Below are 12,026 nucleotides of genomic sequence, written 5' to 3'. Positions count from 1 at the left end.
TTGCACATTTAGTCTCATGCAGGGTCTTTATCCTGTTGGACTCTATGCCATCCTGGTCATAAAACGCCATCCAGCCACCAAGATGCTCCTCTCTGTCATTGCGATATAATTTGTACCCCAGTATAGCACTGTCCCATTGGTTGTCCTCCTTCCACCATGTCTCTGAGATGCCAATTAAGTCTATGTCATCATTCACTGCTATACATTCTAATTCTCCCATCTTACTTCTTAGACTTCTGGCATTAGCATACAAACATTTCAAAGGGAGTTTTTTATTGGTATTTTCATTCTGCTTTTCAGTTAACAGGGATATAGTGGAATCTTTTAGCTGAGGTAAGAATTTTAATTACAGGTACTTGGACTACTTTTCTTAATATTGGAACCTCACTGTCAGGATGCCCTAATTCTAATGCAGCATTAATATCCTTTGAAGATACCTCCCTCCGAACCATGCGCTGCTGAGCGACTGTAGGCTTTCCCCTTTGTTCTAGTTTAAAAGCTGCTCTATCTCCTTTTTTAAGGTTAGCGCCAGCAGTCTGGTTCCACCCTGGTTAAGGTGCAGTCCATCCCTTCGGAAGAGACTCCCCCTTCCCCAAAAGGTTCCCCAGTTCCTAACAAAACTGAATCCCTCTTCCTTGCACCATCGTCTCATCCACACATGCAGTACCAGACTTTACTTGATCTTTACCTTTATCCTTGCTTTCCCACAGCTAAGGAACCATAGAGGGGCTTTCAGTTTAAACTGTCTTTGGACATTAAACACTAGTCATCCTGAAAGCACAAAACAGAGATAACGGCAGAAGCAGGATATTTTGCTGTTGGGTGAATCCTTGCAGATCAAAGCAAGTAAATGTGTGTAATTTCTCAAAACTGAGTTTATTTGTAAAACTAAAAATATTTGTATAATTTTACTTAAGAATTCAATGTAACTTATCTCTCTTCTCTCATCTCTTCTACCACCTTCTCCGGTAGCCTCCTAGTTATGTTTATTGTTTAGAGTTTCTCTTTAAAGTTCTCTTTACCCTTGTTCAATGTAAACCGATATGATAAGATATCCATCTTGAATGTCGGTATAAAAAAAAGGTTTAAATAAATAAATAAATAAATAAGAAAAGAAAGTACTTCCAAATTTGGCTTCAACTGCATGCTTTATCGTCCTAAAAAATACTGAATATAGAACCCTAGGCCCAAAATTCAAAATGTCTTCTCTTATAGGCAGGGGAAAGCACCCCAGCCTGCACAGTATGCTTTAGACTTATGGGAAAGGCTGTGTTCTGATCTACATATGGTTCAATGTGACCATGCAGCCAGTTTTCATGAACTCTTTGCTTCTTTGTGATTTTTTTTTTTTGATCCGGTAAGCTTCCTTTTGTAATTCTATATTCTTTACAAGGGGTAGTACAGACGTTCAGCACATTTCACTTTGGCTTTCTACCAAAGGGGAGAAAAATGTGCTGACCAGATACTTTATCTCTAGACTGCCAGAATGTACCTTCTATGCATATTCAAACAACTGTTTAGAAGGACATACCACAAACCAAAATAGCCACTAAAGAAAGGGAATTACGGCTAGAAAAGCTTCCAAATAAAATTATTTAACAATATCCTATCATCAAGAAACAACACAAAGGACATAAATGCATTCAACAAGAAATGTGGGAAAGTAGTTAATATGCCCAAATGGTGACATAGGGTCATTCGAGAAAGGTCACATATGACAACTGGACCAGCCATAGTGACTGAATATAACAAAAGTCAGGAAGGATAACTTTCAGACAACTCCGTGTGGCAGCATATATGTACGTCTATGGCTGTGTGTAGACCTACGATAGTATTTTATAACCTGCACGTATATGATATGCATTTATTAAAAAATACATTTGTCTCTATCCCGCAGTACACACACTTATATGTTTATGCATAAATACATGCGATGCATTAAAGAGGCATACTTATCCTATTTTTTAAATATACATGCATATATTTTATGTTCAAAAATAAAGTAGGGCTTGGTCACATAAAATTCGATGTATGCCTGCAGGTCAGTATGCTTTAAAAACATGCTTGCATAATTGAAATGATCGGTTTACCAATTACTCCACCAGTTTGCCCAGTCCTTCTCCAAGTCATCAAGATCCTCCTGGGTTTTCAGCCTGAACATCCTTCAGATCACCCAGACCTCCCACCCACCCAAAAACATACTGCAAACAAATCTGATATACAATTACACAAGATAATTAGCAGGTGTTAAATTCTGCATGCACACCCATGTCTTTAAAAAATAGCAATTTGTGCACGTAACTGTTGGCCCTGTCTTGGAATGCCCCTACACTGCCCCTTGTTTGAGCTCGTATATGTACGTGCAAAAGGTAAAGTGCGCTGGTACTTTCGACTTTTATAAAATATGGATTGCATAAGTGCAGGCTACTTATGAGCATATATACTAATATTTATGCTTGGAACTCTTTGAAAATTACCTCCTTAGGCTGTAATTCACTGAATCTGGAACTCACCATATTTATGAGCCAAAACTCAACAATAATGGCCCATCTTAAGGGCAATATTGTGACAGGCTCTGGGTGTAGCACATTACAGTGAAAAGTTTATTTTACTTACAGTCAATATTTTGTAACTTTGAGGTCCATATTCAGCTGTTGAGCAGCTCAACTAGTTAGCCAGATAAACTTATATTCAGCAGCATGACTGTGCCACTGAATATATCCGGCTGAATAAGTTTATCCAGCTAACTTTAGAGCAGGTCTAAGGCCTTCCAGTGTTATTACTAGAATAATGCTGGAAGTTGCCAGGATCAAATTGCACTGTGATCCTGGCATAAAAACACTGGGCCCCAATTCAGGTACCGGATGGGTGAGAAGGGTTCTGGGGGAGGGTGCTGGCATTGGGGGGAAGTGTTTGGTAGGGGAGAAGGTGAGATTTCAGTGTATATTTAGCAAGGAGGGGGGGTAGCAGTTGGGGAGGCCTGGCCAGTGGGTTGGTTGAGATTTTTGTGGTGGGGGGGCTGGGAATCAGAACAGGAGGTCCACGACAGTTTTTTGGGGTTTTTTTCGGTTTGTTTTTCATAGGAACGCTACTTACCTGGATATCTTATGAAGAAATCCGGATAAGTAGCAAGTTACCCGGCCACACAAGGCTGGATAATTTTAGGCCTAATCGGCCATATTCAAACAGTGGCTGGTTAGGGTTAAAGTTATCTACCTATGTGTAGCCAGGTAAATACAGGATAGTATATTCACTGAATATACGGGACAACTAATCCAGCTAACTTTAGCTGGATAACTTGTCCACTAAGTGCCCTACTGAATGTGACCCTCAAGATGTTTTTAACAGAATTATATCTACAAAGAAGGTTTTCTGTCTGTCATTCCCCTTTTTCCTCCCCTTTGGGTCAATTGGTATTCTCGCTTTTTATTTCGGGCATCTGACTCTGGGGGTGACAGTGCACTTTAGACTAGTTGGAAAAGGCACCTACTCTAGGTCCCACACTGTGGAAGGTGATACAACATAGTATTGAGATGGAGAGTGAAATTTGCTGGATTTGCTTGACTTGATATCAGAGAGAGAGAGAAAGACAGACAGAGAGACTCAAAGAAAAGATTCTCCTGCTTGAAATGAAGAAAGCTGCTGAGCGATCTATTCCACTGGCAGTGATCCAGTAACATTATTTCTAGAGATTGGAAGCCGGGCATGAAACGAAGAGACATCTGGCCCCTTTAGCAGATTGCTTTGCTTACTGCTCTTATTCCAGCCCCTACTGTATACAGAGCGCATTTTTCAGGGAAGGATTCCCAGTTCTGTATGAAAAGCCAGAAGTTCATACTGTCTAAAAACACACAAGGGAAAGTTGCTTTGAAAGCTAATCACTGAGATAAGAAAATGGGAGCCGAGATCAATATGATAAATTAAGCTGCATTGTAGCAGGTTGCAAGTGGTTGTACTGGATGGGGGTCTTTCCAACAGCCACATCAGTGCATTACTGTAGTCCATGCTCATTATTGTATCCCACAGTTGTGTGTTCTTGGTATCACCATAATTCCTATTACTACACCCAAAAATGTGTGCCTGTGCCATGGGTATTTTACCCTCATTTAAAATCGTAATCTGCTTGTACATACCTTTTATTTCCTTTATTGTCATGTATTTATTTTACTAGCACTCCAGGAGGCAGGTGGTTATAGCATAGGGGTATTACAGCACTGCATGTCAAAACACTTTGCATGTCTGAATTCAGAACTCTGCACAAATTGTATAAATACTACTACGGTTTTTAGCTTCCTTCAGCACTCCCACACACACGCTTTTTTTTTAACAATCACTTTTTTCCATTCTCTTGGCTTTAGAAGTAAAATTAAACCTTCAGACTGATATTAGTTAAAGTCTTGGCTCCATATTCACTCCATAGTCACCTCCATTATATGTTACCTTGACCAAGTTATGTCCCTTGACCTCTCCTGTATTCAAACTCACATTGCAAGTTACTAGAGGGAAAGGACTATGTCAACGTGTGATTTATGATGTAGTTGTGAATGGTGGTGACTGTCCTTCATAACTCAATGGGCCCCAACTCCAATCCCCATAAGCCACCTGAGTTTCAGGTAAACTAAAATATGCAAATGAATCTGGTTCACAGAGCAGAGGTAAGCAAATCTATTTTACTAATGTTCACTGTGTCTGTCCTGAAAAACACAGACACCCTCCTCTCCCCTCTGGTGGTTTCCTTTATATCCAGGAACGGTGAAATAATGTGATGGCACCAGCTTTTTGTAGGGGCTTTGTCTGATACCAGAAAAGAAGTCATATGATGGGCTGAATTCTTTTTCAGTTGAACAATGATGATAATAATTTTGTTTGTATCCTCTGGGTTCTACATTTTTTTGGAGGGGAGGGAGGCAGGGAGAGGGGGTTCGGATGATTAGTTACCTTATTTTTCCCTGAAGTACAAGGGACATCAAAGGTTATTTTTCATTCCCCAGCCATTGCAAAATCTGTCCGGGCTATGAATGTGTAAACATTTCAGCCGGCACCGGCCTTGTGACTCTTGTTATTCAGGGTTGTGCTGTTTTTTTCTTTCTTTTTTTTTTTTGTAATTCTCTTGGCAGCCAGTCCTGAATATGAAAAACAAAAATGGCTACACAGCTCGAAAGGCTTGTGGGGAAGGTTTCTTAATCCGTGGCATTTCCTGTTGTGAGAAGTCCAGTCTGTACCTAAAAGAGAGAGAGAGACCCAACTATAGACAGAGAATAAAACAAAGAAAGGGAACGAGGAGAAGGAAAGATTGCTCTGTTCTCACACAGCGAGAGAGAGAAAGAGGGAGGGAAGAGTTTGAGTGTTTTCTATTCCATTACAATGAACCAGGTTCATGTGCATGTTTCAAGCAGAGATGTTAAGTTACTTGCATTAATTAAAGTAATTTTGAGTACCATGGAAAGGATCCAATGTAATAAAATTCTATGCTCCACACACTCAGGCCGGAGCCAGCAGAAGGAGAATTAGTTTAAAGTGCAATGCCAGGCTCCACGGTGCTCCAGGCATCACAAGCATCTCAGTTCCTGGAGGCAGCTGGGTGGGATGCTGCCTTCCAGTTGGTAAAGTTTCAGAGGGGCAGAGAGAAAGAGGAAACCATGAAAGGTTCCCATTAGTTAGTCAGGCGTGGCCTTAGGTCAGAGTGACTAGGACTTTCCAACAGGATCTGAAGGACAGTATATTTTAAAATCTGCCCTAGACCCCGGGTAAGTACAAGGTTACGCCTGCCGGTACTGTGTTTTCTTTGTTACCACTATAGCCAAACTTCCTCCCTTCGAGGTCAATATTCAAAGCCATTTAAATGGTTAACTTACAAGTTAGCCATCTAACTGGGTAATGCATAAAGCTGTGTTAGCGCTCTAATGTGCATTATATCACATATATCACGCGATATATGTGATATTTTGCATCCGCCCGCCCAGATCCCCTCCCCTATTACAATTACTTTCTTTGCATGTGATTTGCATGCATGAATAATGCAAATACATGCAAAGAAGGTCATTACTAGTCAATTTGATGTAAATATTTTATCTGAGCCGACCAAGAAGGTGGTCAGCCAAGATAAAATAACAACACCTATTTGAAATGCGTTAAGTTTGCAGCAGTGGGTCTCGAAGCTCCTGCCACACATTTAAAACAGGAGGAAAACAAAACAAAAGTCGTAGCAAATAGGGACATAGCGCGGGGGCCAGTGCTGACTCCCATCTCAACCTGTGGCCACCAGTTGAGGCCTCGACACCCAAAATGTAAAAAAAAAAAGACACACACAGCAACGGCCCCCAGACCCCCTTCCCCATTCCCAAAGCACAAAAGTAAAATGTGGTCCGAGCCCCCGATTCCCCATCCCCAAGTAACAGTGATCCCCCAATGAAAAAAAAGAGTCCCAGGCTCCACCCCTTCCCATCCACCCACCCCCACCCCCATCCCTGACCCCTCTCCTGCCCCCCCCCCCCCAGACCTAAAGACGTATCTCATGTCGGGTCCGTGTGCACCCTTGTACCTGGCCCTGTCGGTGCCATTCTGACCTGACCTTGCCCCAGCCATGTGACTGGGGTAAGGTCCGGGATCAGGGATCACAAGTCCAGGGATAATAGCCGAATAACTCTATATGGCAATATTCAAAAGAATATTTATTTATTTATTTATTTATTTAAGGTTTTATATACCGGCAATCATGAGAACATATCTTGCTGGTTTACATGAAACGGGAGTGCATTAAATACATCAACTAGAACTGTGGTGATCGAAGGAACAGTTACAAATAACAAGGGTAGCAGAACTTGGAGAAGAAGGAAGAGATAGGAAAGAATAAACGGTTAAACGGTATACAAATAAATTAGATGCTATGTGATTGGTGATTATATGGTAGTTATCCATTATGGTTAGCTGGTTAACTTTAATTGGGGATATTCAAGGGGTGTTTGTCCCACTGAATATCAAGGGCCTATTGTCCGGCTAACTGTAGCTAGATAACTTGAGTACTCGCCAGCTTACTTACTATTACCCCCTTAGAACAGAGAATTCAGATGATGGAAATACTATTCCTTAGTTTGTGGTAGAACAACCAGATGGCCGAGTTCTGTTAAGCTTAGTAGATGCTTTCTGAGTGATCCGTTTGGTACAGTCAGATTTTGGGCATTGTTATAGCAGTGGGAGCTACTGCTGGAAATGTAGGAGTAAGAGGCAGTCCTTAAAAACAAAAACAAAAAACACTTTGCTTACCTGGTTGTATTTTGACCTTGTGTTTGTGGTCTGTGTCAAAAATGTTAGTATCAGTATTTTGGAGTCCAGAAGGAAAAAAACAAAACAACATTAAAGAGTCTTGTCTTCAAGAAGCAGGAAGCCATTTCAGTTAATTACACAATCTGTCCAATAAAATTTATACAACTTATTCTAAAGGTTCAGCAGATGGGCTAATAAAACACATACTCAAGGCTGCTTTTTGACTTAATTGGTCTTTATAACCAGTAGCTGCAGGTTTTTTAAGGTTGCACAGACTGAAGCACTGTTTGGTCAAAGACAGGGTTTAGGAAGCATTTTATAATACAGTAAGATCAGGAGGGACGCATGGACCGCAGTTTTACTCCACTTGACTTTCCAATAAAGACAGCAATCAAACAGTAGGAACTGATTAGGTTCGGGCCCCAGGGGACATGGAAGGAGCAGAGAAAAAAGCATCGGGTTTGATTTATAAAGAGTTCCTTTTTCCTTAATATATCAGACTCATTGTGTTGTCTCTTCTAGTTTGGTTTTTGGCTGTTATCTTTTCATTCCAGAGAAATAATGAGTCTATCTGTAATCTCCCCTTGGCAAGTGGTTCAACACAGGAGGCTGTGGAGAACTTACCCACTCGGTGCAGATCCTGGAAAACAGGAATAGATTCATGCTGCGGGGAGAAGGATTACCGGTGGGGCTCAAGGGATCCACAAAACATAGTCCACAAAAGAATTGTGGGTCCATGTTCAAGTTATCGCTGTCCTGGAGCCTCACACGCTGGCTAGCTGCCGGCGTGCACAGCTTACTTCAGGTGGGGCCCTGAAGTAAGTTGGGAAAAAGAAAATAAACGAAAAAAGGTAGGAATTAGGGGTTGGGGAGGAGAGGAGAAGGGGAAGGGGAAGGGAGATTAGGCTAGGGGATAGGGAACTGGGGAAGGCCAGGATGCGTCACCGCGCGAACTTTGCAGAACTGTAACCCCCCCCTTGCACGCGGATTACAAGATCATGGCCCAATGATTTTATAACATGCGCGCGCATGTTATAAAATCGGCATGTCCATGTATGCACGCCGGGTAGTGTGAGCACATGGACGCGCGCACGCACCTTTCAAAATCTGCCCCTTAGTGTATGTGAAACTTGATCTCCTCTCCCCTGGTTAATATACAACTACACTGTTGTGCATATATCTGTTGGGTTGCATAAGCCCCAAAATACCACTCAAAACTACTATAATAAATGCACTATTAGTTAATCTTTTAATCTATTATGCCCAAATATCACTCAGATTCATCATCTAGTCTTGGTGCTTACACGCTCTGACCCAGTGCTGATGGAAGCACTATGCGGGCTGCTTATAGCGCCACAGCTCTGGGAGCAGCACTGCAACGGCACTTCCTTTCTGCCAGTGAGGGTCTGGAAGAGGAAGTGATGATGCATGGGCCCGTGTAAACGGGAAGAAGGAGATGCCATCGCTGCCATGGGAAGGAGCAGTAAGTGGAGCGGTGTCGGCCCATGCAGCCGAAAAGAGCAGCAACTAGAACAGCATCGCATTAGCCTGTGAGACCAAAGAATGGAGGAACAGGAAGCAGAGCAGCATCTAGCAGGAACAGGAGCAGTGTCAGCCCCCATGGTCTGAAGAAAGAGGAGGAGACCCATCAGTCGCAGGGGCTGAAGGAAGAGGCAGTTCCTGTTGCTTGTGCTTCCAGAGTGCAAGAAGAGTGAGAGAGTAAGTGTATGTGAGTGAGGGAAAAAGTATGTGTGTATGATTTGTGAGCGAGGGAGAGAGCGTGTGACTTTGCAAGGCTCATGAAGTTAGCAAGTAGCACATTTAAGACTAATAGGAGAAAATTCTTTTTCACTCAACGCAAAATAAAGCTCTGGAATTTGTTGCCAGAGGATGTGGTTAGTGAAGTTAGAGTAGCTGGGTTTAAAAAAGGTTTGGATAAGTTCTTGGAGGAGAAGTCCATTACCTGCTATCAATCAAGCTGACTTAGGAAATAGCCACTGCTATTACTGGCATCAGTAGCATGGGATAGCCTTAATGTTTGGGCATTTGCCAGGTACTTGTAACCTGGATTGGCCACTGTTGGAAACAGGATGCTGGGCTTAATGGATCCTTGGTCTAACCAAGTATGGCAGCTTCTTATGTTCTTATGTGCTTTGGCCTGGCTTGGTCTACGGATTTGCAATCAATGGCACTGGCCTGCTTGATCCAGCCATCTAAGTAGTTATATATACTAAACTCACCTGCCCTTTGAATTGAACCATGACTAGATACGTATGTATATACTGATCTCAAGTCAAGCTGGGTCATCAACCTGGAATCTTTTTAACTTGCTTCCTTTTCATCATTGCAGCTGGAGGCCACCGCTGGCCCTGAGCTGGCAGCTTTTTATTTTTTTTTTTAAGAAACTTACCACTGACCCTGGTTGGTTCATGGAACTGTTAGCTATGGTGCTAATTCTGTATGATTCTTGTGTCAGAAACAGACACAACTGATATGTCTTCCCTGGATCAAGCTAAGCTAGACATGGCTTGTGAGCAAACCTCTCAAACGAAAACATTTTTCCTTCCTTTCTTCCAACTGTCACATTTGAACTTTAAAAATAAAATCTGCTATCTGGTTTATTAATTCCAGTGGTGTTTCTTTGTTTTCCTTCAGTCATGAGACGTTGAAATCAACAAGCTGCCATTTTTTTCTATCACTAGGAAGAAGATGATGATGGGCTACCTAAAAAGAAATGGCCAACGGTGGATGCTTCATACTATGGTGGACGAGGTGTTGGTGGCATTAAAAGAATGGAGGTAACGATCTGACTCTAATTCATAAGAACCACGTTATTCATTTTTTATTTGTGTTTATTTATTTATTTGATTTACATTGGATATCAGACCTTTCTGTATATGTTAGAAAACCCGCAATGAAAGTGACGGATGCAGCCAACCCTAAAAACAGAACATGATATATTCATAAATGATTACCAAATGAAAACCTCTTCTTCTTGGCTTAGAAATACTTAAAAACCCAGCAATCAAAAAGAGTCAAAAAATGATATAAGAAAATGCTTATTTTTTAACATCTTGTAGATTCAGTTTACAAAAGCAATAAGATACTCTAGAGCAGTGGTTCTCAACCTTTTTTCTATTGGGACACACACCTGGCAGATAATGCTTGCAGGCGTGACACATTGAACACTTCAATATCACGGGACTCAATGAAAACATAAACTCTGCATCCACAGGAACCCATACCTGCTCCCCACCTGCCAAACAATGGATGCAGAGCAGAACAAGGATATTTCAAATGCAACTCGCCATATAAAAAAGATATTCTGATTCTGGTGCTATCTCAGTAACAGAAACACAAGCTCCCTTACTACCAGGCGTATTGTAAAATACAAAACCTGAAAAATAGAAACACTCAGCACATGTGTAACAACCTTCCATACCAGTGCAATACTAATTCCAAGAACTCAAACAGCAATAGTCCTTCCTATGAAAAGGCAGCAGTGCAGCACCAATGCATGTCCTATTGAGAATGAGAAAATGTAACAGAGAAGATTGATACAAATCCCTACCTACTAGTAAAATTCCTCACCTTAGTCACACATACAGATCCCACCTTCACCAAATACAGAGTAAGAGACCACAAGTTACAAATGTGGAGACAGAAACTGGAATGGAAACCTCAAAAAGCCACTCTGCATGCAGTGCAAAACTGGGGAGCTAGAAACAGAAATACATATCCTCCTACACTGAGCAAAGTACAAAGATTTATTTATTTATTTTTAGATTTTTTTATACCGGTGTTCCTGTATGAAATACAGATCACATCGGTTTACATTGAAACAGAACATAAATTTTTGCCTAGAGGCATTACATAGAACAAGGTTATGGAACTTGGAACAGGGTAAACTAGATCAAAATTAACATTGTGATGAAAACATATTGGCTAACAAGTCTCATTGAGCAGTAAAAACAAAAACATAAAAGCAAAACAGTAAATGTCACATGAGTCCTGCAGCAAGAGATTGGATAAAGAGTCGAGAAGAAGTATAGAGCCTGGGGAATGCGATGGTGAGGAACTCTTACTGGCTGTAGGGGAAAAAAGTGCTTATGGTCCTGTAAAAGCTTGTTTAAAGAGCCAGGTTTTAAGTTTCTTTTTGAATGTGGAGTGGCAGATCTCTAGCCGGATATCTGGCGGGAGCATGTTCCATTGACTGGGGCCAGCAGTAGATATGGCATGTTTCTGAAGCGAAGATTTTGTTGAGGGTACATGGAGTGTGCCTTTATATGCTCCTCTGATGGGTCTAGCAGAAGAGTGAGGACGTAGTTGGGTGCTTAGGTGAAGTGGGGAGATATTGTGAATTGATTTATGAATTACTGTGTGCACTTTATAAAGAATCCTTTGCTTAATTGGAAGCCAATGGAGGAGTTTGAGAATGGGGGTGATGTGATCTCTTTTATTCGTATTTGTAAGGATTCTAGCTGCAGAATTTTGTAACATTTGGAGGGGTTTGATGGATGAGATTGGGAGGCCGAAGAGGAGCGAATTGCAATAGTCGATTTTTGATAGTATAATGGCTTGAAGAACCAACCGGAAATCATTGAAATGAAGAAGAGGTTTCAGCTTTCTCAGGACTTGTAGCTTGTAGAAACAGTCTTTAGTGGTGGTGCTTATAAATTTTTTAAGGTTAAGCTGATCGTCTAGAATGACGCCTAGGTCACGTACATGTGGTGAGTGATTTAATAAAGGAATGGTTGCAATGA

General features: G+C 41.4%; 1 protein-coding gene across 1 annotated transcript in view; it reads left to right on the top strand.

Annotated features, from left to right (window-relative positions):
* The window catches only part of ANTXR1 (ANTXR cell adhesion molecule 1), a 206,645-nt gene that overhangs the window by 141,425 nt on the left and 53,194 nt on the right, over positions 1–12,026 (top strand). Inside the window, exon 15 of the mRNA XM_029604035.1 lies at positions 9,966–10,061. Coding sequence (XP_029459895.1) covers positions 9,966–10,061 — 96 coding nt within the window. The remainder of the gene's footprint in view (positions 1–9,965; positions 10,062–12,026) is intronic.

Source organism: Rhinatrema bivittatum, chromosome 5, assembly GCF_901001135.1.
Source record: "Rhinatrema bivittatum chromosome 5, aRhiBiv1.1, whole genome shotgun sequence".
NCBI classification, from domain to species: domain Eukaryota; kingdom Metazoa; phylum Chordata; class Amphibia; order Gymnophiona; family Rhinatrematidae; genus Rhinatrema; species Rhinatrema bivittatum.
The sequence above is the reverse complement of the archived record's forward strand: the minus strand, read 5'-3'. Positions and strand labels throughout refer to the sequence as shown.